Source organism: Diabrotica virgifera, chromosome 6, assembly GCF_917563875.1.
Source record: "Diabrotica virgifera virgifera chromosome 6, PGI_DIABVI_V3a".
Lineage (NCBI taxonomy): Eukaryota > Metazoa > Arthropoda > Insecta > Coleoptera > Chrysomelidae > Diabrotica > Diabrotica virgifera.
In genome coordinates, this window is record NC_065448.1 from 8,323,477 (window position 1) to 8,345,758 (window position 22,282).

Consider the following 22,282-nt stretch of genomic DNA (forward strand, 5'->3'; position numbering starts at 1 on the left):
ATTTCAACTTTCAGGGACTAATCGTTGATATGACTCAATACATCCGCTCAAATGACTCTTTACCACTAGGACAGAACAATACAGACTCTACGACTAGGGCGGTTTTAAATGGCATTCGAGCCAAAATTAAAGGCCAAGGAGCAGAGAATGTAATGCCGACTCAGAATTCCTCAACAACACCAGCTACAACTAGAAACAGTACAGAAAGGATAGAGGCTAGAAGAAGCCAGGTTGTGACACCAGCTGCTACACCCTTGCCGATGTCCACCAGCAGCAACAATATTCCTAATGGTAAGTTTATATGCACTATATGTTAGAAAAAAAAAGGAACTTAATGGACTAAAAAATGGACTTATAGGCAATTTACTATTGTAATTGGGAGATAAGACACAATTTAACTTGAAAAATGATTTTATTGACATTTCAACTTCCACTTCAGGCATCGATATCAAAATACAAAATATTAATAAATTAAAAATGTTGTTGCTTAGTAAAAAAATTCTTCTAATAATTTAATTTAATCTTACTCATTCATATCGGCAATTCAGACATATTACGTATTATACATTTTAAAGTAGAAGATTTTAAAATGATATTGCCAATACTCATGAGTTACGTTCCTGGGACAACTCTATTGAAAGATAGTTCATTCGATTACATGAAATCAACTTTAAGTCAAGAATATCCGTCACAAAAAAATCATAACATGCGATCTGTCTTTAAATGACAACCACATGCAATGGTGACAGTAAAATTCTTGTGTTAGTGATTTCATATTAAATCACGAGGAAAAACCAGGTAAAAACCTCATGATACTGTCCTGACATTGTAAGTATTTGGTCTTACATTTAGTTTACTCTCAAAACTAACACCAAATTCTGATTCTGATGTATGTTATTTTAAATTATAAATAATATTAATAATATACAGGGTGAGGCAGATAAAGGGCCTATTAGAAATATCTGGAGAACTAAAGGCAAGAAAACCATGAAAATTGGAAATACAGGGGTTTTGAGGCATAGTTATACAGGGTCAGGGGTGAGGCAGATAAAGGGCCTATTAGAAATATCTCGAGAACTAAAGGCAAGAAAACCATGAAAATTGAAATACAGGGGTGTTGAGTTGTAAACTATTTAATGAAAGTATTTTGGACTTTTTGCTATTTCCAGTTATACCGGAAGTTGATTGTAACTTCGTTTTTTTAAATGGGACACCCTGTATGTTTTTACATTTTTGGATTCTCCTCGATTTCTTCTTTCTTAAAATATAATGTTTTGTAATATTATACAGGGTAGCTTAAAAGATAATTACGTTTACTTATTAATTTCGTAGCAATATTCACACCCTGTAGAATTGTAATAGTTTGACAATAAACTCTATTCATGTTCAAATGATTTTTAATATAGTCTACTATTGTTAAGAATTATTGGTATAGTTAAATTTTTCATTTTAGTATACAGGGTTGGTGGAAACTCGGAATGAGTATTTTCTGAGTTTTCTTAAATAGAACACCCTGTATTTTAGTATTGTAATGAAATGTTATTTTTTGTTACTTTTTTAATTTCTTAAGTATTCCCTATACCTAACTGCTTTAATTTGTGAGTTATTGGTGATTCAAGCCAAACATTAATTGAAACACAAAATACGTAAAATTTTGTTAGGTTGGCCGTGAAAATATTCAATCAATAATAATTTAATTTTTCGGAAATAAATACATATTAATCTAGACTGATACTTAAAATTGCCAATAATGGTTGAGCTATCAAAATACCTTCTTATTTAAGATTGTTGGTGCGATTAACAAATAAGCACAAATTAAAGCAGTTAGGTATAGGGAATGCTTAAGAAGTAAAAAAGTACCATAAAATATCATTTCATTACAATACTAAAATATAGGGTGTTCCATTTAAAGAAAACTCAGAAAATACTCATTCCGAGTTTCGACCCACCCTGTATACTAAAATTAAAAAATTAGCTATACTAATAATTGTTAACAATAGTAAAAAAATATTTGAACATAAATAGACATTTTGATGTAAAACTACTACAATTCTACAGGGCGTGAAAGTTGCTACGAAATGAATAAAAAACGTAATTATATTTTAAACTACCCTGTATAATATTACAAAACCTCATATTTTAAGAGAGAAGAAATCAAGGAGAATCCAAAAATGTAAAAACATACAGGGTGTTCCATTTAAAAAACGAAGTTATAAGAAACTTCCGGTATAACCGGAAGTACCAAATAGATGCAAATATTTTCATTAAATAGATCAGTCTTCAAAACCCCTTTATTCCAATTTTTATAATTCAGTTGCCTTTAGTTCTCGAGATATTTCTAATAGGCCCTTTATCTGCCTTACCCTATATAAATAATTCTAAAACATAAATTATGTATTATCCTCGATATGCTATTGACTTACTAATTGTGGTATTTTCTTTCTATTGACTTCCATTTTTAGTATGGGTAACCACATCCTACTGCATTCTACCGAGTAATTTGCGACACAATTGGTTTCATTTAGCATAATAATTAGAGCCGCTTCCTTGATTTTTCTCTTTTTACTATCTGTTTCTTTCAGGACTATACTTGAATCTTTCCTCTGAACTCTATGTTCATTGTCCCATATCAATAAAATCATTTTTCAAGTTAAATAAAAATCAAGGTAAAATACATTAATGACACAAAGAAATAGCTTCAAAACAACATAAATAGGCAAGTGGAAAAAACTCTTTTTCAACAATATAAAAAAACCCAAAAAACTTATTCACTCCCATCTCTTGCGTGCACATAAAGGCATAAATTTTTACTCGACTCTTAATGTACTTCTTCTTCTTCTTCTTCTTGTGGTGCTGTCTCCTTTAGTGGAGGTTAGTGACCACACTGGCGAATCTGTCTCTGCCCAATGCGGCATTAAAACAATCTACCCCAGGCTGTGGGTGAAAAAACGTGATATAATTCAGGAATTTTTGAAACCTATCAGGTGTTGTAAAGGACGATGCCAGGAATAACTTCTACTAAAATGTAACCAAAAATATTGTGCGCTTTTTTTTAATTGCGATTTTCATTTGTTAAATTTGCAATTTTTATTGATTTTTAATTTTGTAGCTTAGGATATTGATTTTAGAGAAAAACTTTTTAATAGAAAATTGTAGTAAATTAAAAAACCTACAATTTGAGGTACGGTAAGTTTAATTTGGTTAATTGGTTATTGCAAAACAGCCTGCGAAAGGTCCAAAATGGCCGTTTTTTACAATTGTATTATTTATTGTACAAATAATTTTTTTATTTTTTAAAGCTTTAAAATGAAGATCTTTCGATTCCAAACATAAAAAAAATTGTAAAGCCAGATTAACGAATTTGTTGCTTAGATATTTTATAAATTGTTTATTCCAAGAGGTCAAATGTCGAAGGCTATAACTTTTAAAAAAAAAAAAAATTGTAGAAAGATGGTGAAACATCCAATCTCCTTCGAAAGAGTTATATTTTCATATTCTGATGTAAATAAATGCGTAAAACATTTTTAAACCTCTAATTTTTGGATTTGAAAATAAGGGGGCAAATTTCGTTAAAAACATTTAGAGCTGAAGCGGCCCTGTACATCCTATGAGTTTTTAACTTACATATTATTGTTGCTGAAGATGAAACGAAGATTTATAAAAAAATAAAAAAATTCTACGACCAACTGAAGCCGAGATAATTTTTGGGTTTGAAAATAAGGGGGCAAATTTCGTTATAAACATTTAGAGCTGAAGCGGCCCTGTATATCCTATGAGTTTCTAACTTACAGATTATTGTTGCTAAAGACGAAACGAAGATTCATAAAAAAATTAAAATTTTCTCCAACCAACTGAAGCCGAGATAATTTTTTTTTTCTTAAATCATAGTGCCTTTATTTATAACAATTAAGAAATTATTTTACAGTCATTGACTAAAGAAAGACTTATATTACCTTAATCAAAATTATTATAAAATATAATTACATTTAATTAATAAAAATTATTTTTAAAATCGGTGCTTTTGCAAGCAGCCGAATTTTGCAAATCGCCCGGCTCGCTTCAAATCCGCGCGCTCGGAAAATTTACTTGTATTAAATTTTGACAGAAAACAATTTAATAACATTATCATTATAATGTACAGTCTATTTACCACTGTATTTGTTTTTCTTGATAAGCTTTTATATGTGAAATCCAAAAAGAATACAACTACAAGAAGAAAAAGTTTTATATTGTATATTATAGTAAGAAGTAACATTATTATTATTATATTTATATAACAATGAAAAAATTAAAAATATAGTTATATTTCATATATATGTATCATTTTTGTAATATTGAAATATCTTTTGTAATATCTTCAGAAATGAAATTTCACATAAAAGTTTATCAAGAAAAACAAATACAGTGGTAAATAGACTGTATATATATTATAATGATAATATTATCAAATTGTTTTCTGTTAAAATTTAATACAAGTTACGTAAAAATTTTCCGACCGCGCGGATTTGAAGCGAGCCGGGCGATTTGCAAAATTCGGCCGCTCGCAAAAGCACCGATTTTAAAAATAATTTTTAATAATTAAATGTAATTATATTTTATAATAATTTTTATTTTAAGATAATATAAGTCTTTCTTTAGTCAATGACTGTAAAATAATTTCTTAATTGTTATAAATAAAGGCACTACTACTTAAGAAAAAAAATCAATTATCTCGGCTTCAGTTGGTTGTAGAAATTTTTATTTTTTTATAAATCTTCGTTTTGTCTTCTGCAACAATAATCTGTAAGTTAGAAACTCATAGGATGTACAGGGCCGCTTCAGCTCTAAATGTTTATAACGAAATTTGCCCCCTATTTTCAAACCCAAAAATTATCTCGGCTTCAGTTGGTCGTAGAAATTTTTTATTTTTTTATAAATCTTTGTTTTATCTTTAGCAACAATAATCTGTAAGTTAAAAACTCATATGATGTACAGGGCCGCTTCAGCTCTAAATGTTTATAACGAAATTTGCCCCCTTATTTTCAAACCCAAAAATTAAAGCTTTAAAAATGTTTTACGCTGTTTACTGTTTTATCAGAATATGAAAACATAACTCTTTAGAAGGAGATTAGATGTTTCACCAACTCTCTAAGATTTTTTTTTCAAAAAGTTATAGCCTTAGACATTTGACCTCTTGTAATAAACAATTTATAATATCTAAGCAACAAATTCGTTAATCTGGCTTTACAATTTTTTTTATGTTTGGAATTGAAAGATCTTCATTTTAAAGCTTTAAAAAATAAAAAAAATTATTTGTACAATAAATAATGCAATTGTAAATAACGGCCATTTTGGACTTTTCGCAGGCTGTTTTGCAATAACGAATTAACCAAATTAAACTTACCGTACCTCAAATTGTAGGTTTTTTAATTTACTACCAGTTTCTATTAAAAAGTTTTTCTCTAAAATCAATATCCTAAGCTGCAAAATTAAAAATCATTAAAAATTGCAAATTTAACAAATGAAAATCGCAATAAAAAAAAGCGCACACTATTTTTGGTTACATTTTAGTAGAAGTTATTCCTAGCATCGTCCTTTACAACACCTGATAGGTTTCAAAAATTCCTGAATTATATCCTGAAATCGACCTATTTTTCACCCACAGCCTGGGGTAATCTTGAATCAAGGCCGGTCCAGTCTCTAATATTTAAAAGCCATGGAACCTGGCATCTACCAGGACTCCGTTTTCCTTTAATCTCCCCCTGGATGATCAGTTGCGCGATCAGTTTAGCTTCTCATTATGTGTCCTAGGTAGCTAACTTTTCTAATTTTGATGACCTATAAAGCCAGTGTTCAAAGGCTTCTAGCTTGTTCAACAGCGTTATGTTGAGTGTCTAGGCCTCTGTTCCGTATTGACCACACCAATGCGGAAAAATTACATCCAAGACTGATAATGGAATAAAATGGAAATTGATGATACTGATGGGACAAACCTCCAGTGCCTGGCGAAATACCAGACTCCCGAGTTGTTCAAGATCTCAACCGGGAATCATCTTAAGTGGTGTAGACTCGGCCTCGCCAAAGGCTAGACCTCCACTGCCTTTTCTAAAATCTTCAAGCCTCAATTTGATTTAATTTAGCTTTCATCCAGTATTAAATAAACACACACTTTAATTTTGCTAGCGACAGCTGCCAATACAAATAAATTATTGGATTTGTTTATTCTTTCAGCAGTTATGACAGAGAAAGGGTTATTTAGTGTAATTTAGACTGCATAAACAAACACTTATAGTATGTCTTTTCTTTCAAAATTCTAAAACTTAAAACGTTTAGTCTTTATAGGAATTATACCGAATTTTATGATATACAGGGTCGCATAAAAGTTATTGTGTTCCGAACCAAATGGAATTTAAAAAAATTAAAAGTTTTTTGGATTGTTACAAAATTTGAGTCTGTTATGGACTTTATTTAAAATATGACGTATTTGTAGGCTGCATCGGACCACCAATAACTGTGCCAAATGGTAACGTCGTACACAGCGAGTCGGATGAAACCAGAGCCGATGCCGAACCTTTGCCACCTGGTTGGGAGCTTCGATTTGATACATACGGCCGAAGATATTATGTGGACCACAATACGAGGTGAGTAAAGATCTTTAAGAGGGGGCAAATGTCTAAATAAAATCTATGCAAAATTTCAGGTGGATTGATCTAGTAGTTTTTGAGTTACAATGTACACTGCCTTTGAATAAAGCTGTTTCGAGAAAAACGCGTTTAAGCTTTTGATAAGTTTTATTTTTAATACTCACATAGAAACAACAATTTAAAGTGATGCACACCGGAATATGTTTTTGAATCGCGGAATAATCTATAAAAAGGGGAATATCTGTTGAACGTTTCTCACTACGCTCAAGCGTGCTGGCGCGATACCTCTGCAAAGCGAGTCGAAGGTAGCCTTATTCAACATGCTGTATCCCCAGTAATTTTGCTCCGATCAAACTGAAATTTTTAGAGAGTGTTTTAGAAGTTAAGTAACTTCATTTTATTCGTCGGTTTTTTTATACGTTTCATGCTTTAGGTCGACGTCTTGGGAACGACCACAGCCTTTACCGCCTGGATGGGAGATGCGGCGGGATCCCAGAGGTCGCGTCTACTATGTAGATCACAACACGAGGACCACTACATGGCAGAGGCCGAATTCTGAGAGACTGCAGCACTATCAGCAATGGCAGGGACAGAGACAGCACATCGTTTCACAAGGTATGTTTTTTTAAACTATTATTTTTAAGTGATAATATTTATATTTTTTTCAACTGATACATAATTCTAATGAATTAAATACAAACAATTAATGAAGAAAACGATTTTAAACTTAAAAACGATGTTTTCAAACTAAAAAACCGGAAATTGATGAATTGGTTATACCATACTGGATCCCCTTTCTCTTCAAAATCCAAACCGGGAATGAATTCAATTCTCACGCATGGATACTTTCGCCGGTAGCATGGATACTTTCGCCGGTAAAAACTCCACCGGCTAAGACACTCAACGCTGATAGCTTGTTCGTCGTTTCTTTAAGACAAAATTCAAACAATTCACAACTCTGTAATTTGCCCGAGAAGGCAATCGAGAAGAATAAAACAAACAATTTTAGTTTGTTTTGGCCGAACTTAAGATGGAATTAGACTGTTAATAACAAACTACTGCTCAAATAAATAAATTTAAGACGCAGTATTGAATTATACCAACATTATACAGTATCGCATAAAAGTTACTGCTTGACTATTTAGATGGGAAATAAGCCACAATTAAATTGAAAAAAATTTTTATTAACGTTTCGACGCCCAAATCGGGTGTCGTTGTCAAAATACAAAATACTACTAAATTAAACAAAATTGTTGTTAACTTAGTAGTATTTTATATTTTGATAACGACACTCGATTTGGGCGTCGAAACGTTAATAAAATTATTTTTTTCAATTTAATAATTGTGGCTTATTTCCCATCTAAATAGTCAATTATAAAAATGCCACAAAGAAATAGCTTCAGAACAACAAAAGTTACTGCGTTCTGAATTAAATGGAATTAAAAAAAATAAAAGATTTTTTAATCGTTACAGCTTTAACGTATTTTTTTTATAGGTAATCAAAGATTTTTGTATCCCCAACACCAACCCGGGCCCATACCAGGTCCCTCGGTTGTTGCTGACGACGACGACGGTCTGGGTCCTCTTCCTTCTGGATGGGAAAGACGCGTGCAGCCAGAAGGTAAGTCTTACCTTTTTTTTATACTGTATAAAGGTCTCGTCTATACTTTGTCTACACTCGTCCTAGTTTTCTCCAAGCAATTCGATGTCTCCAACCATTTCTGTTCATTCTAACCACATATACTCCGTCTTCGACCTGCTGCCTGTAAGTCCTCCATATTCAGTAGCTCTTCTCCAATCCTCCAACTTCTCCTTCAACATTTCTTTGCTCTCCTACACTCACACCATATCATCAGCAAAGAACATTGATCAAGGATCCCTTTTTTGTGTGTATATGTTCAAATTTTTTTGATATACTGAATTCGCTCCATCGGGATTCACTTTGACACTGACGTTAGTAATTTATTTTTTGGGAAATTCAGTTGTCAGAAGTGACTGGAAATTATTACAACCAACGCACCTGCTCATAGCCAATATTATTAATAGTAAACAGACATAAAAATAACATAAACCTTACGCCAATCAATAATTATTTATTTACACCATTATAATGTATTCATAACAAATAACAAAATTATTTATTGTACAAAATAAAAATATTTTGTAGAAATAAACTCCACAAAATTTTATGAGATTAGTAGACACTCCCACTATTTCTCATAATTCTTCTTTTTTTAATGAAAGATTAAGCTGATTTTGGCAGTTAATAGTGTGAGGTAGGAATTTTTGTGTTGTATGTTTCCTATTCCGAATGTGTCAAAGTGAATCTCGGTAGAGCGAATTCAGTATAGGAATCTTAAGTTGATTATTTCTACCAACTGACAGTTTTAGATAGCATTATAATGGATTAAATTGACAGTTGTGTTTAATACCAACTGCCATTTTGAAATATCGACAGAAATATCTGAAAACGCCAAGATCAGACTGATCGAAAACTTTTGGTTACGCGACGTTGTCAGATCAATCGGGTTTCAAAGGCTTTTCGGATTTTTTATTTGTTACCCGTTTCACAGTAAAATTTCGTTTATATAATTATAATTATATAATTATAATTATGAAATATATAATTATGAAATTATATAATTTCACGGGATTGTGCACTTAATGCACTATTTTTCACTCTCTTCATGTATCATGTCCTTTCAGAACGTTGGTTACCATCGTAGCTATCTTAATTTTATTCACTGCCACTCTAAATAGCATGCTTGTATCAACACCATACCAATGTCGAAAGTTCTTCAACCATGAGGTTCTTCCTCGTCCTGGACTGCGTTTGCCTGCTATTTTTTCCTTGCATGATATTTTGTAGCAACCTATATTTGGGACCTCTCATTACATGTCCGAAATACTCCAGCTTTCTCTGCTTGATTCTTTTTATGATCTCAGTAGTCTTGCTGAGACGTTCTAGTATTGTGGAGTTTCGAATCTTCTCCACCCAGGAAACTTTTAAAATTCTTCTATAGCACCACATTTCAAAAGCCTCAAGGCGATTTAGATCGATTTTATTCACAGTCCAGTACTCGACACCATAAAGTAAGACCGAGAACACATAGCAGCGAAGTAGGCGGATCCTCAATGCCAATTTTAGGTCTCTGTTACATAACACCTTGGACACCCTTCTAAAAGCGGCTCTAGTCTGCTCTATCCTAGATCTAATTTCGTCGTGACTTTCTGCGTTACAATTTAATTGCTGTCGCAAGGTAAACGAGTTTATCAACTTGGTCAAGTTTGGTATTATTTACATATTATAGACGGTTTTATATGCTGTTGTTTACTTATTACGAGTACATATTTTGGTTTTCCGTATGTTAAGATCCAGACCTGCCTTCCTACAACTCTCAACGACACTGTCAAGTAGTGATTGCAGATCTTCTTCACTAGAAGCTAGGAGTACTGTATCGTCGGCATATTGCAAATTATTTTCACCGTTCACAAGTATTCTTTCTTGTCTTTCAGAAAGTGCTTTTCTGAAGATTCTTTCGGAGTAAACGTTGAAAAGCAGGGGTGACAAGAGGCATCCCTGCCGTACCCCTTTTTTAATATTAAGAGCCTGTGATTCCACACCATCTACTAAAACTGATGTTGTTTGATTCCAATATAAATTTGCAATTATTCGAACATCTCTGCCGGCCAAACCAATGTCTTTTAGAGCTTCGATCAATATAGAGTGCTTAACACGATCAAATGCCTTTTGGAAGTCAATAAAACAACAATATATGTCTACAGATATATCTCGATATCTTTCAGCAAGTACGTTCATTCCCAACAGTGCTTCTCTCGTTCCAAACCCGTTACGGAAACCAAACTGTGTCATCCAGGTATTCCTCGCATTTATTGTAGATACGACCATGATTACTATTTTTCACGGCACTTGTAATATTCATGTTGATTAAAAACATATTAAATATTGTTATGATCTGCGTTCTATTACTTTTATTTTAATTGAGTATTTATTTAATTAATTATTGAATTGACGCAAATCATACATAAACAATTAATAAAAAATCTCAGGGTGCCTTTTTGTCATAAAAATTAACTAAAATTATCTAAGGTTATACTTATCCTTTCTCGTGGCTTCAGTATCTCTTAGTTGATCCTTATCGGGATAAAATAGGAAAAGGAAGCAAATAGAAAAATCATAAATAAGCACATACAAATACCTTTATTATCAAAAGCAATGCTCTGAAAATCTATCAATTAAATCCTGTGGGCATAATTGTCCAAATGAAACTTTTACCATATAATTAATCTAATTTAAACAAATATTTATCGCTTTGTTCCTGATATCATTTATAAAATAAGCTAAACAAACAAATTTAGGTATTTGCAAAACTACTTATACTTCCTATTAAATTATTGAAATGTTGGAATCTTAATTCATATGCTTTTACGCAAATATTTTAACTTCTGATTATAAAGAACATCTATCACATAAGCTATTGACTGACCTTTTTGATTCACACACAATGATGTCTCCTCTTGACCCAAACAGCTCTTCCTTGTTGATTATGTTAGGCTACCAATCAAAGCCCTCTCCGTTCTCAGCATCAATCCAGCAGCATACCAGCAACTATTTCTCCAAAACATAAGCCAGGCCGTTTTTGACCAGTACTCGTTCAATAAACTCCAAAACTCTCTCCTCTCTTTCTCTCAATAATAATCTCCTGAGACCCAAGTATCTTTTTTACTTGGTGTCACAAATAATTTTAATAACTATAGTTCTTGTAACTTACTCTCTTGGACTTTACAGAATCAAAGAGGTTTTCCTTCTCAATTTTATTTGTCTCTCGTTCCACTTTTCAGCTACTCTCCACTATCAAACAACCACTAGTACTTGCTTCTGAACTATACGCGAAAACTTTCGACTGCCAATCTCGGATGCCGGCCACACAATAAACTTTCTTTTCCAAACTGTCTCATCATTCAAACTTCCTTTTCCCCATTCCAAATTGCCAAACCAATCAGAAACATTTCTCTTTCCACTTTCCTCTTTTTCATTCGAAAAAACCAGGCATTCTTTCAAACAATACTTCTACTCATCCTAATCACTTTCCGGAAATTATACAAATACTCTTGTGCTTAAACAAACAGACTTCAAATTCCAAATCTCTCTACCTTTATTTTCCTAAAAACTAATAATTACAGCTACCTGTGGATCTTACCTTTCCCGTAACAAACAATCTTTTTAAATTATAATCCGAAATAAATTGTATTTTCACTTCACTTTGTTTACAAATGTCTTTAAGTCTTCAGGGAAAGACTCATTAAGGATAGACCCACTGCGTAAAAGCTACCTTCTACTAAATAGTTACAAATCAATATACAGGGTGTATCAAATTTATGTGCCCGCGTTATAATTAAAAAATTAAAATTTTTACTCTATCTTTGATTGATAAAGTTATACATAATAATATATTCTAAATAAACAACTATTCGACGATTTTTTTTCTGGCAATGATGCAAAACCGCTGATTTCGTGCATAATGCATTTTAAAGGAATGTTTACTCTTTGCACCAACGCGTTCAACTGAAGTCCCTTCTCTTTGATTTGCTACCTGGGCAACCTTCGCGGTTTCAGATGTTTCTGTACAATTGTACAGTTAATGGCCGTGTCTACACAACCGAATATCCGTGTTATTGTTCTAGGTCGTGTGTATTTTGTCAACCACAAGAACAGGACCACCCAATGGGAAGACCCGCGGACTCAAGGACAGGAGATCAGCGAAGTTGAGGAGTTACCTTTACCGCCTGGCTGGGAAATTAGATATACGGAGGACAACAAAAGGTACTTCGTGGATCACAATACGAAATCGACGACTTTCGACGATCCAAGACCAGGGGCGCCTAAAGGGCCCAAAGGAGTGTACGGCGTACCGAGGGCGTATGAAAGGTCGTTCAAATGGAAAATTAGTCAGTTCAGGTAAGAAATGGTTCCTTTAATAGGTCTGTTCCAGCCAACAGCCAAACCAGTCAGAAATCGTCAGCAAACAGTTGGCCAGTGCGAGAACATAATAGAATCATGAGTGTTATCCCCTCTACTCGCGCTGGTCGACTATTCGCTGATAGTTTCTGACTGGTTTGACCGCTAGTTGGAACAAACCTATTAGTGTATGTCTTCAATATTCAAGTTTTATTTTTTTATATTACAATTTTATAACTCTAAAACTACAAACGCGCTCAATTTATAGCCAAAAATATTCGAAAGATGTCCAATATAGACGTGTATCCAAAATGTGATGCCATTGGTAAAAGCGCATTTTCACGGTTCGATTTTAGTTGATCAACTTTAGTGGATCAACTAAAATCGAATGATAATAGCTGTGAGAACATATGTTTCAATCTTAATCGGTCAACTTTTGTCGATTCAACAAAAGATTGATCGAGTCAAACTTTATCGTTCAACTTGACATTTTCCAGACGAGTTGAATCGCGTTTGAAGCGTATGAACATTTGTTGGTCGACTTGAATCACTACTATCTCGTCAGTCTGCGTAAAAAGTTATCCTTCAAATCAACAAAATGAGTTTAAAGTGGTCAGAGAATGTTATGTTCAGATTTTTATATCCTTCTGTATCCTGCAAAGCAAGTTCTTTTAGCAGAGTCTCTGAAACACCACATTAATTTTTTCTTTTAATCCAATTTCGTTTCCAGAAACAATGTTTATTATGTTCTTTTTTTCCTTCTTAACATAAGTTTCGTGAATTGCTGAATCAGTAAATTACTTGATGGATTCGACCGTTACTTGATGGAAGTTCATTTTATCTAACAATAAAACACTGAAAACGTTTGTTTTCTATACTTCCACAAAATTTATTATAACTATGTGGCTACAGCTGTTTCGGCAGAGTGCCTTTCTCAAGAGATTTAGTTTACTATGTGTTTGCCTTTTTAAAGTCTTTAATTGAAGAGGTTGAGGAGTGGGGAGCTGTTTATCTCGAGTTGGTCATTCAGAATTATATCTGTATTTTTTAATTTATTAATTTCCATAGATTCTAATAAAGATAGCTTAAGGCCTTTATTTTGAATATGCAAAATTTGAAACTCTTCATTAAAAGAATGATTATGATCTAGAAGGTGAAGTGCGTATGTAGAAGTGTCTGTTTTTCTATTGTTGAAAGCCCTTTTGTGTTCTGCTATCCGTTTGTCAACGGTTCTGCCAGTTTGACCGATGTAAGTTTTTGGACAGTCACCACAAGTTAGTTTGTAAACACCACTCTGTAGTTGCTTTCTCTTTCGGCTCTTATTGTTCTTAATATATTTGCTTAAGTTGTTGTTAGTTCTGAAAGCTGGTGTTATTCCCTTCTTTTTATGTATCTGGCTCTTTTTGTTGTTATCTTGCCAGTATATGTGAAAGAGCAGAAGGTACTGGATTCTTTCTGTGGTGGTGGATAGACTAATTTCAGGACTTCCTTATGGAGTTTTTGGTTTAAAACTTTGTTAATTGTTTGTTCGTTATAGCCATTGTTTACTGCTATTTGCTTAATGATGTTCAGTTCTATCCTCGAAGTTATTTTTTGACATGAGAATTTCTGTCAGTCTATGTATCATGCTATGGTAGGCTGCTAATTTGTGTTGTGTAGGATGGGATGATGAATTGTGTATCGTTGTGTCCGTATGGGTAGGTTTATGATATAAGGAGAACTCATGTTTGTTGTGTAGTCTGGTAATTGTTATATCTAGAAAGTTTATGGACTTATTCTGTTTTGTTTCTATTGTAAACTCAATATTACGATGAAGTGAATTAATGTATGATAGAAATTGGTCAAGTTGCCTGTTAGTTCCTGTAAAGCATACTAGTATATCATCCACCTATCTCCACCAATATAAGAACTGTTTAAATACGGGATGTTTAGAAATAGTTGTTTCAAGCTGGTTCATAAATATATCTGATAGCAATGGGCTTAGGCTTAGAGGATTACCCATAATAAGTCCTGCACTGTTTGTGTATATTTGATTATTGAATTCAAAATAGTTTTGGTTTATGCAAATGTCAAGAAGGTGTAAAATTTCAGATGCAATGATCGGATTTGTACTATTATGGTCTAAAAGATTTTTAACTAGAGTAAAAGTTTCTGTAGGAGGAACACTAGGAAAAAGATTTTTTACATCAAATGAAATTAGTCTTGGAGTTGTTGGGCAGTTGAAAATGTTGTATTTTATCAACTAAAATACAACATTTTCACCTAAATTCACCGTCACTAGAACTAGTTAATAAAATACAACATTTTCAACTGGTCCTAGTGTTCCTCATACAGAAACTTTTGTTCTAGTTAAAAATTTTTTAGACCATAATAGTCCAAATCCGATCATTGCATCTGAAATTTTACACCTTCTTGAAATTTGCATAAGCCAAGACTATTTTGAATGCAATAATCAAATATACACAAACAACAGTGCAGGACTTATTATGGGTAATCCTCTAAGCCCATTGCTATCAGATATATTTATGAACCAGCTTGAAACAACTATTTCTAAACATCCCGTATTTAAACAGTTCTAATATTGGTGGAGATACGTGGATGATATACTAGTATGCGTTACAGGAACTAACAGGCAACTTGACCAATTTCTATCATACATTAATTCACTTCATAATAATATTGAGTTTACAATAGAAACAGAACAGAATAAGTCCATAAACTGTCTAGATATAACAATTACCAGACTACACAACAAACATGAGTTCTCCGTATATCATAAACCTACCCATACTGACAACAATACACAATACACAAACAGCTCCCCACTCCTCAACCTCTTCAATTAAAGACTTTAAAAAGGCAAACACATAGTAAACTAAATCACTTGAGAAAGGCACTCTGCCGAAACAGCTGTAGTCACATAGTTATAATAAATTTTGTGGAAGTATAGAAAACAAAAATGTTTTCAGCGTTTTATTGTTAGACAGTAAACTACTAATAATATTTTGTGTACATTTGGCGTCATTTTATTAAATTTAATTGCTTCAATTTTGTTTGAAATGTGTGAACAACAAACTTAACCGATTTTAGTTTATCCACTAAAGTTGATCAACTAAAATCGACCCGTGAGCATGCGCCTTATAACTCATTGTAGACAAAGATTTTTATAGAACAAAATAGAATTATGTCTGAAAAATTAAATTTTTCTGTGGAAATACATACTCGCTAAATAGGTAGAGTATCATCTCAAAGATGGCACCACTTATGTCAATGGTATTGTAACTGGGTCGCTCATGTTTCCCCAGGGTCGCGGACGTTTCCCCAACTGTCATCAATACGACTAACTTCACGCGTAACTTTGATACGAGAATTATAAAAAAAATATGCATTGAAATCCAGATCCCGTAATTCGTTAAGCGTGATAAAGTGAGTACAAAGACATACAAATTTGTTTCTTTGTAATTACAGCTTCAATTTATCGTACAATTCTCGTAGACTCTGCCGATAAGGTAGAGTCGTGTTGGGGACACCTGGCGTGTCCATCGTAACTAATATTACTAGGGTAATAAATGATTGAGAGAATGATTGAAAATAAAACTGGTTGGACTAGCATACACAACTATATCCGTGTAGTGATCAAGAAGAAAGAAGAGGAGGAAAAACAGCTGTACCAACGATAGGGGTGAAATATATGACGAGTAGAAGGCAGAGGAAATAAGTTTTGACGAGAGGTGAATAAGTGAGATATATTGTATAAGACAGACTGTGGGAAAGAAGCTCAAAAAAAAAACCCAATCTTGGGACCAAAAAAAGGGGGAACGGGGAAAATGAAGGGCCTCCTTGCTTACAGTCTGTGGATAAATGAAGGTAAAGTGCTTCGGAAGCGATGTCGACCTTGCAGCGGCCATTCCGTTTTCGGAGCGCTGGATGACAGAGGAGGGTCTGGTTTAGCAGGTAGGCATTCGGCGTAGCCTCGGCGACGAGAGAGCGTTTTAAAGCACCTCGGGAACTATCGCTGGTTCTACGAAGAATGAATCCTGCACTAAGGTCAGTCAGGCGGCGTTCTGGACTGAGGTGTCTTTTGAAGATTCCAGACCCCCCCCTCTTTAAAGACGAAAAAAAAAGTATCAGAAGATAAAACTTCAGTAACAAACTGTTTTTAGAAGGGGTAGGTCAGTTTTTCGTCCCACACACAGAAAAGATCGCAGATTCTGTATCAAGAAAGTCTTGCCATAAAAGAAACTATAAATGTAAATCTTATTAAAGAACTCAAAGCGACTCAGCAGGAGATTTGGGGAATGTATACTACTCCGGGAATATACACATGTTACAGGTTCGGCTTAACTTGCAATAGTTTTCGTTTCAATTTCTCCGCAAACGAAGAGAGATTACGTGTTTGGGAAAGAAAAATCCTTAGGAAGAACTTTGGGGCTGTATTTGATGAAGCAGTAGGACAATATAGGATCTTCTTCTTTAAGTACCGTGCCCAAATTTTTAGGCGTGGGTAGCTTCCATAACAATTTGCCGATATCGTTCTCGATCTTGTGCGGCATGTAACAATTGATCTGCTGATAAGCCGTCCATTGACGAAGGTTTCGGAGCCATGAATATTTCTTTCGACCAATTCCTCTTTTTCCGTCGATCTTTCCATTGAGTATTAACTGCAGCATCCTGTATCTGCTACCTCTCATTCTATGCCCCAGATATTCAAGTTTTCTCTTTTTTATCATCTTCATTAAGTCACCTTCGCCTTGGCCTACTCTGTGTAAGACTTCTCTGTTTGAAATGCGTTGAACCCAAGATATTCTGAGCATTCTACGATACAACCACATCTCAAAGGCTTCTAATTTGTTCATCATGTTAACGTTCATGATCCAGGTTTCACATCCATATAGTAATACAGGATACACATAACATTTTAGGATCTTGATTCTTAGTTGTAAGTTCAGCTGAGAGTTGCTTAGAATAGATCTAAGTTTCATAAATGCTCCTCTTGCAATTTCTATACGAGTTTTAATTTCTTCATCCGGATTTAGTGTCTCGTTTATCCAACATCCTAGGTATTTAAAATGGTTAACTTTTGTTATTGATTCATCACTGACAATTAGTTGCATAGGGCCGACGTCTTGTTTACTAACCACAAGTAACTTTGTCTTTGTTGCATTTATGTTAAGTCCGTTATTGGACCAATAACAATATAGGATAAGAACTAACAATGAGCTCGAAGAACTATACTCAGGCTCTAACATAATAAAAGAAATAAAGTCCAGAAGACTCCAATGGACAGGACACCTCAGAAGACACTCTGACGAAAGATTAGTAGTCCCAACTGGAAGAAGACCGCGTGACCACTGGACTTCAGTGGCGAGCTATAACAGGAGATCTTAAAGCTATAGGCGTGGAGAATTTGATGGAGATTGCTGAAGACAGAGAGGAATGGAGACATGTAATCGAGTCGGCTAAAACCCACGAAGAGTTGTAACGCCACGGAGTAAGTAAATAAGTATTTATTACCTCTGGTTTTTTGTTTCAGATTTTTGTGTCAAAGCAACGCCCTCCCCAGCCATATAAAGATCCAAGTCACCCGCCAAACCTTATTCGAAGACTCTTTCCACACCATCATGAGGTTACCGGCGTACGAACTGCGCAGACGGCTCTACATCATCTTCAAAGGTGAAGAAGGCTTAGATTATGGCGGCGTTAGCAGAGAATGGTTCTTCCTCGTCTCCCACGAAGCGCTCAACCCTATGTATTGTCTGTTTGAATACGCGAACAAAAACAACTACAGTCTACAGATCAATCCTGCTTCGTATGTGAACCCGGAACACTTGACGTATTTCAAATTTATAGGTAAGTGATTACGTCTTCTTGTATAACACATTTTCATATGATTTTATGATTCCAACATAGTTTGTAAACATCTGCTAGCTTAGTGGATGATTCTAGGTGTATGTACCTACAGTCGGAAAAATGAAAGAATACCCATGAACGATCATATCAAGCACATATTTTGGATTTGCTGCCTTTTTCTATAAATAACAAACGAGAGAGATAGATTATTAAGTATTGCCTACTAAGCAGAAACGTTATCCAAGACATACGCAGTTACATATTTATAATTGACAGAGTGAGACGGCGATACAATTGTTCAACGTAGTTATATTAATTTAGTAGAAAATTTAAACTCACACTTGACTATTTCTGTACTTCTAATGTCATTCTTAGAAAAACATTTAACATCAGTAGAGATAATGATTGTATAAACTACTATTCGAGTAATCGTGCTGGTCAACTATAATCTGACAGATTCAATTTCTGTCACTTTGACAGTGAAACTGGGTTAGGTTCGGTAGAGTTTATAAATTTTAATAATCAGTCGTATTTACTTGATAAACTCAGTTCTTTTAAAAGCTATTTTGATATTATATTGTATTTTTGGTTTGGTAAGTATTTATTTAATTAAAATAAGTCAATAAAATTTGTAAGTAATCATCTGTCAATATGGTTAACTTCTGTCTATGAGTTTGCCAAACGTGTACATATTACTATGACTTTTCAATCATAGTGTATAAAATTACAGATTAGTATATTTTTACGAATGTACATTTATTTGCAGATAATGTCTGGAAAATGATCTGGATACCAAAATGATCTGAATTCATTAAGTTTACTTTCATTTAAGTCACTTAATGCAGCCGACATAAACGACATTTTTTAAATTCCTGTTACTATTTACGTCCGGCAACTTTAACATGAAGAAATTCATAAAACTATATTTGCTTACTCATTATTTTTGTATTACTAATCTATATCAAATAATTAATTACGGTAGTAAAAGTAACATTGATTACCAATAAATATATAGGTATTACCAGAAAAAGAATAACATCACAAAAAATGTTTGACACATTTACGTAGCGAAAAATCGTACGGTGGGGTAGTAGTCACATCCATTTTTTTGCAGTATTAACTTAGTTTAGACGTTGTTTTGACTAGAAATTTTTGATTTGATTCGTATGCATATCATCGATAATGCATGGGTATTCTTTCATTTTTCCTACTATATTGTACCTGTGCCTTTGGAATACAAACCATAGCAGTATTAACGTAAATGTATTAAAATTGGACAAAAGTAGGAATTATCAATAAGAAAACCTTTGTATGTATAAAAGGCACAAATAACACAACTGATTTATCTTCAGATCTTTAAAACCACGAAGAGGGAGAAAGACATCGAAATAGAGAGAGATAAATGAGAATTAAGTGGGCTCATAGGATGAACTGACATCAGAGGATAAGACAGAAGTATAAAAGAGAATGAATATATAGTATATATGAAGTATAACAGAGAGATAAATGAGACGAGAAAGATAAAAGAGATAAAGATAATTGTAGAGAGAAAACCGAGAATGTTGACACATTTCACCGAAGTCAAAAAGGAAAAAACATAGAAAATATAGGAAAATCATGGGGAAATATAGATCATGGAGAAGATAAAAGAGATGAGACGGGAAAGTAGTAAAGAGGAGGAAGAAACATGAATAAAAGCCACTACAAACAGTGAAGTGATCTAAAACACATAGTAGGATAGAGCGGAAAGAAAAAAAGAGAGAAATTGTCAGCAAATGGCAGGTAGAAAAGATAGACAAAGGCAGGAAAAATAAAGATATATATTGGGAATAGAGAGGAGAAAACAAACCATAGAAAAGGAGAAGTCATGGAGAAAGATATAATGTTGTAAATAATAGACGATCGAGAAGAAAAACAACAAAAAACGGGAATAAAAAATATAAAGAACGGGTGAAATAATTGAAAAAAATTGAAGCATAGAGTGGGAAAGAAAGAAAGAGGTAGGTTTAATGGCATAGGCTAGGTTGTCAATCTCACTTGGGCAGAAAAAACAGGACAATACGTGTAAAGGCATTGCTAATAAAGAGGTGCTGTATACAGGGAATAGATAAAATAAACAGTCGGTATAGAGAGGAAATTTTTAACTGAACTGAGTGGAAAAACAATAGAAAAAATGAGGGTATTATGGAGAAAGATGGATAAGATAGAAATATATAGAGATATCGAGGAAGAAAATAAAAGAGGGTAATTAAGAGGTTTTGGTGTGATGGAGAAGGAAAATAACAGGGGCAAAGGCAAATAAAAATGGTAGAGGACGAGAAAAAATATAGATAAAAGCACAGACAATGACATAATCTAAAACAGATAGTAGGAGAGGGAAACTGAGAGAGAGAGAAAGAGAAAGATTTGAATATTTGAGAAGAAATGACTGAAGTGGACATAAAAACAGATGATGAATATAGGTAAGGAAAAATAAACGGATATTGTGTAAGAAGAAAAGATTCAGAATGAAACAACTACAGAAATCACGGAGGTATCATATAGAAAGAAGGATCATTGATGAACCATATTGGGTTTGGTAATAAAAATCATAGATAAAGGAGAAAAAAAGATGTAGAGCATAAGGCAAGTGAGAGAAAAAATGTATAAATCAAAAAACTATGTAAATAGAAAAGTCAAAGTAAAAAAGGCGAAATAGATAGGATTGAAATAAAATAAGACAAAAATATTCATAGGATCAAGAGAATTCGTGCGGATAAAAAGTATATAACTGTATATAACTGACGCTGACAAATACGTAGCAAAAAAGAAGATATAGAGAGATGAGAAATATTGCTAAAATGGCTCATTTTAATATTTTATTTGGTAAAGAATATTGTTATTGGTTTATTTCTTTGTAATTACAGGTAGATTTATAGCGATGGCGCTCTACCACGGTAGGTTCATCTATTCCGGATTCACGATGCCTTTCTACAAGAGAATGCTGGGCAAGAAACTTGTGATGAAGGACATCGAAAGTATAGATCCAGAATTTTACAATTCGCTTGTGTGGATAAAAGAGAACGACATCGACGATTGCGGTCTGGAGTTGTACTACAGTGTAGATTTTGAAGTTTTGGGCCAGATAGTTCATCACGAATTAAAGAAAAACGGGGACAAAGAAAGGTATGCCTATAGTTTTATAATATAGATTGATATTAATAACATTGGTCCTTCGAAGCGGATTAAATATTGGTCCTTCGAGCCGGATTAAATTTATTATACATATTGCCATAAAATACATACATGTTGAAATGAAGCACATATGGCGAGTCTTTTTGAAAATCACCACCTGAAAGTTTCATATTTCATATTTTTCTTCTTGAGCAAGATTTTCAACGTTTTTTTTTGTACATTGCTGCTACATTTTTGCTTTTGGATTCTCTTTTCGGACGGTATTTTATACAGTATAATGATTTTTGACGAAGTTTCTAATGACATTATTTTTTATACTTTACCAAATTTGTATATTTTAGAGTCACCGAAGAAAACAAAGAGGAGTATTTGACGTTAATGACTGACTGGAGGATGACGAGAGGTATCGAAGAACAGACCCAGGCATTCCTCGATGGTTTTAATGAAGTAGTACCGATTGAATGGCTGAAATATTTTGACGAACGAGAACTGGAACTTTTATTATGTGGAATGCAAGAGATTGATGTCGAGGACTGGCAGAGGCACACGATATACAGGCATTATACAAGAAATAGTAAACCCGTAGCCTGGTTTTGGCAGGTAAGTTGTAAATTTTAATCTGATATTGCCGTAAATAGAGTTTAAGACAGGTTTT

The 22,282-nt window shown here is 33.6% G+C and overlaps 1 protein-coding gene across 2 annotated transcripts in view; it reads left to right on the forward strand.

Annotated features, from left to right (window-relative positions):
* Positions 1-22,282, forward strand: part of LOC114332007 (E3 ubiquitin-protein ligase Su(dx)) — a 52,682-nt gene that overhangs the window by 22,461 nt on the left and 7,939 nt on the right. For both annotated transcript variants that reach the window (XR_007698860.1, XM_028281704.2), the window contains exons 4-11: positions 15-291; positions 6,470-6,620; positions 7,057-7,238; positions 8,119-8,244; positions 12,330-12,603; positions 18,137-18,453; positions 21,360-21,618; positions 21,969-22,227. Coding sequence is in view for 1 of the 2 variants with exons in the window: in XM_028281704.2 (XP_028137505.1) it covers positions 15-291; positions 6,470-6,620; positions 7,057-7,238; positions 8,119-8,244; positions 12,330-12,603; positions 18,137-18,453; positions 21,360-21,618; positions 21,969-22,227 (1,845 nt within the window). In the remaining variant the exon portion in view is untranslated. The remainder of the gene's footprint in view (positions 1-14; positions 292-6,469; positions 6,621-7,056; positions 7,239-8,118; positions 8,245-12,329; positions 12,604-18,136; positions 18,454-21,359; positions 21,619-21,968; positions 22,228-22,282) is intronic.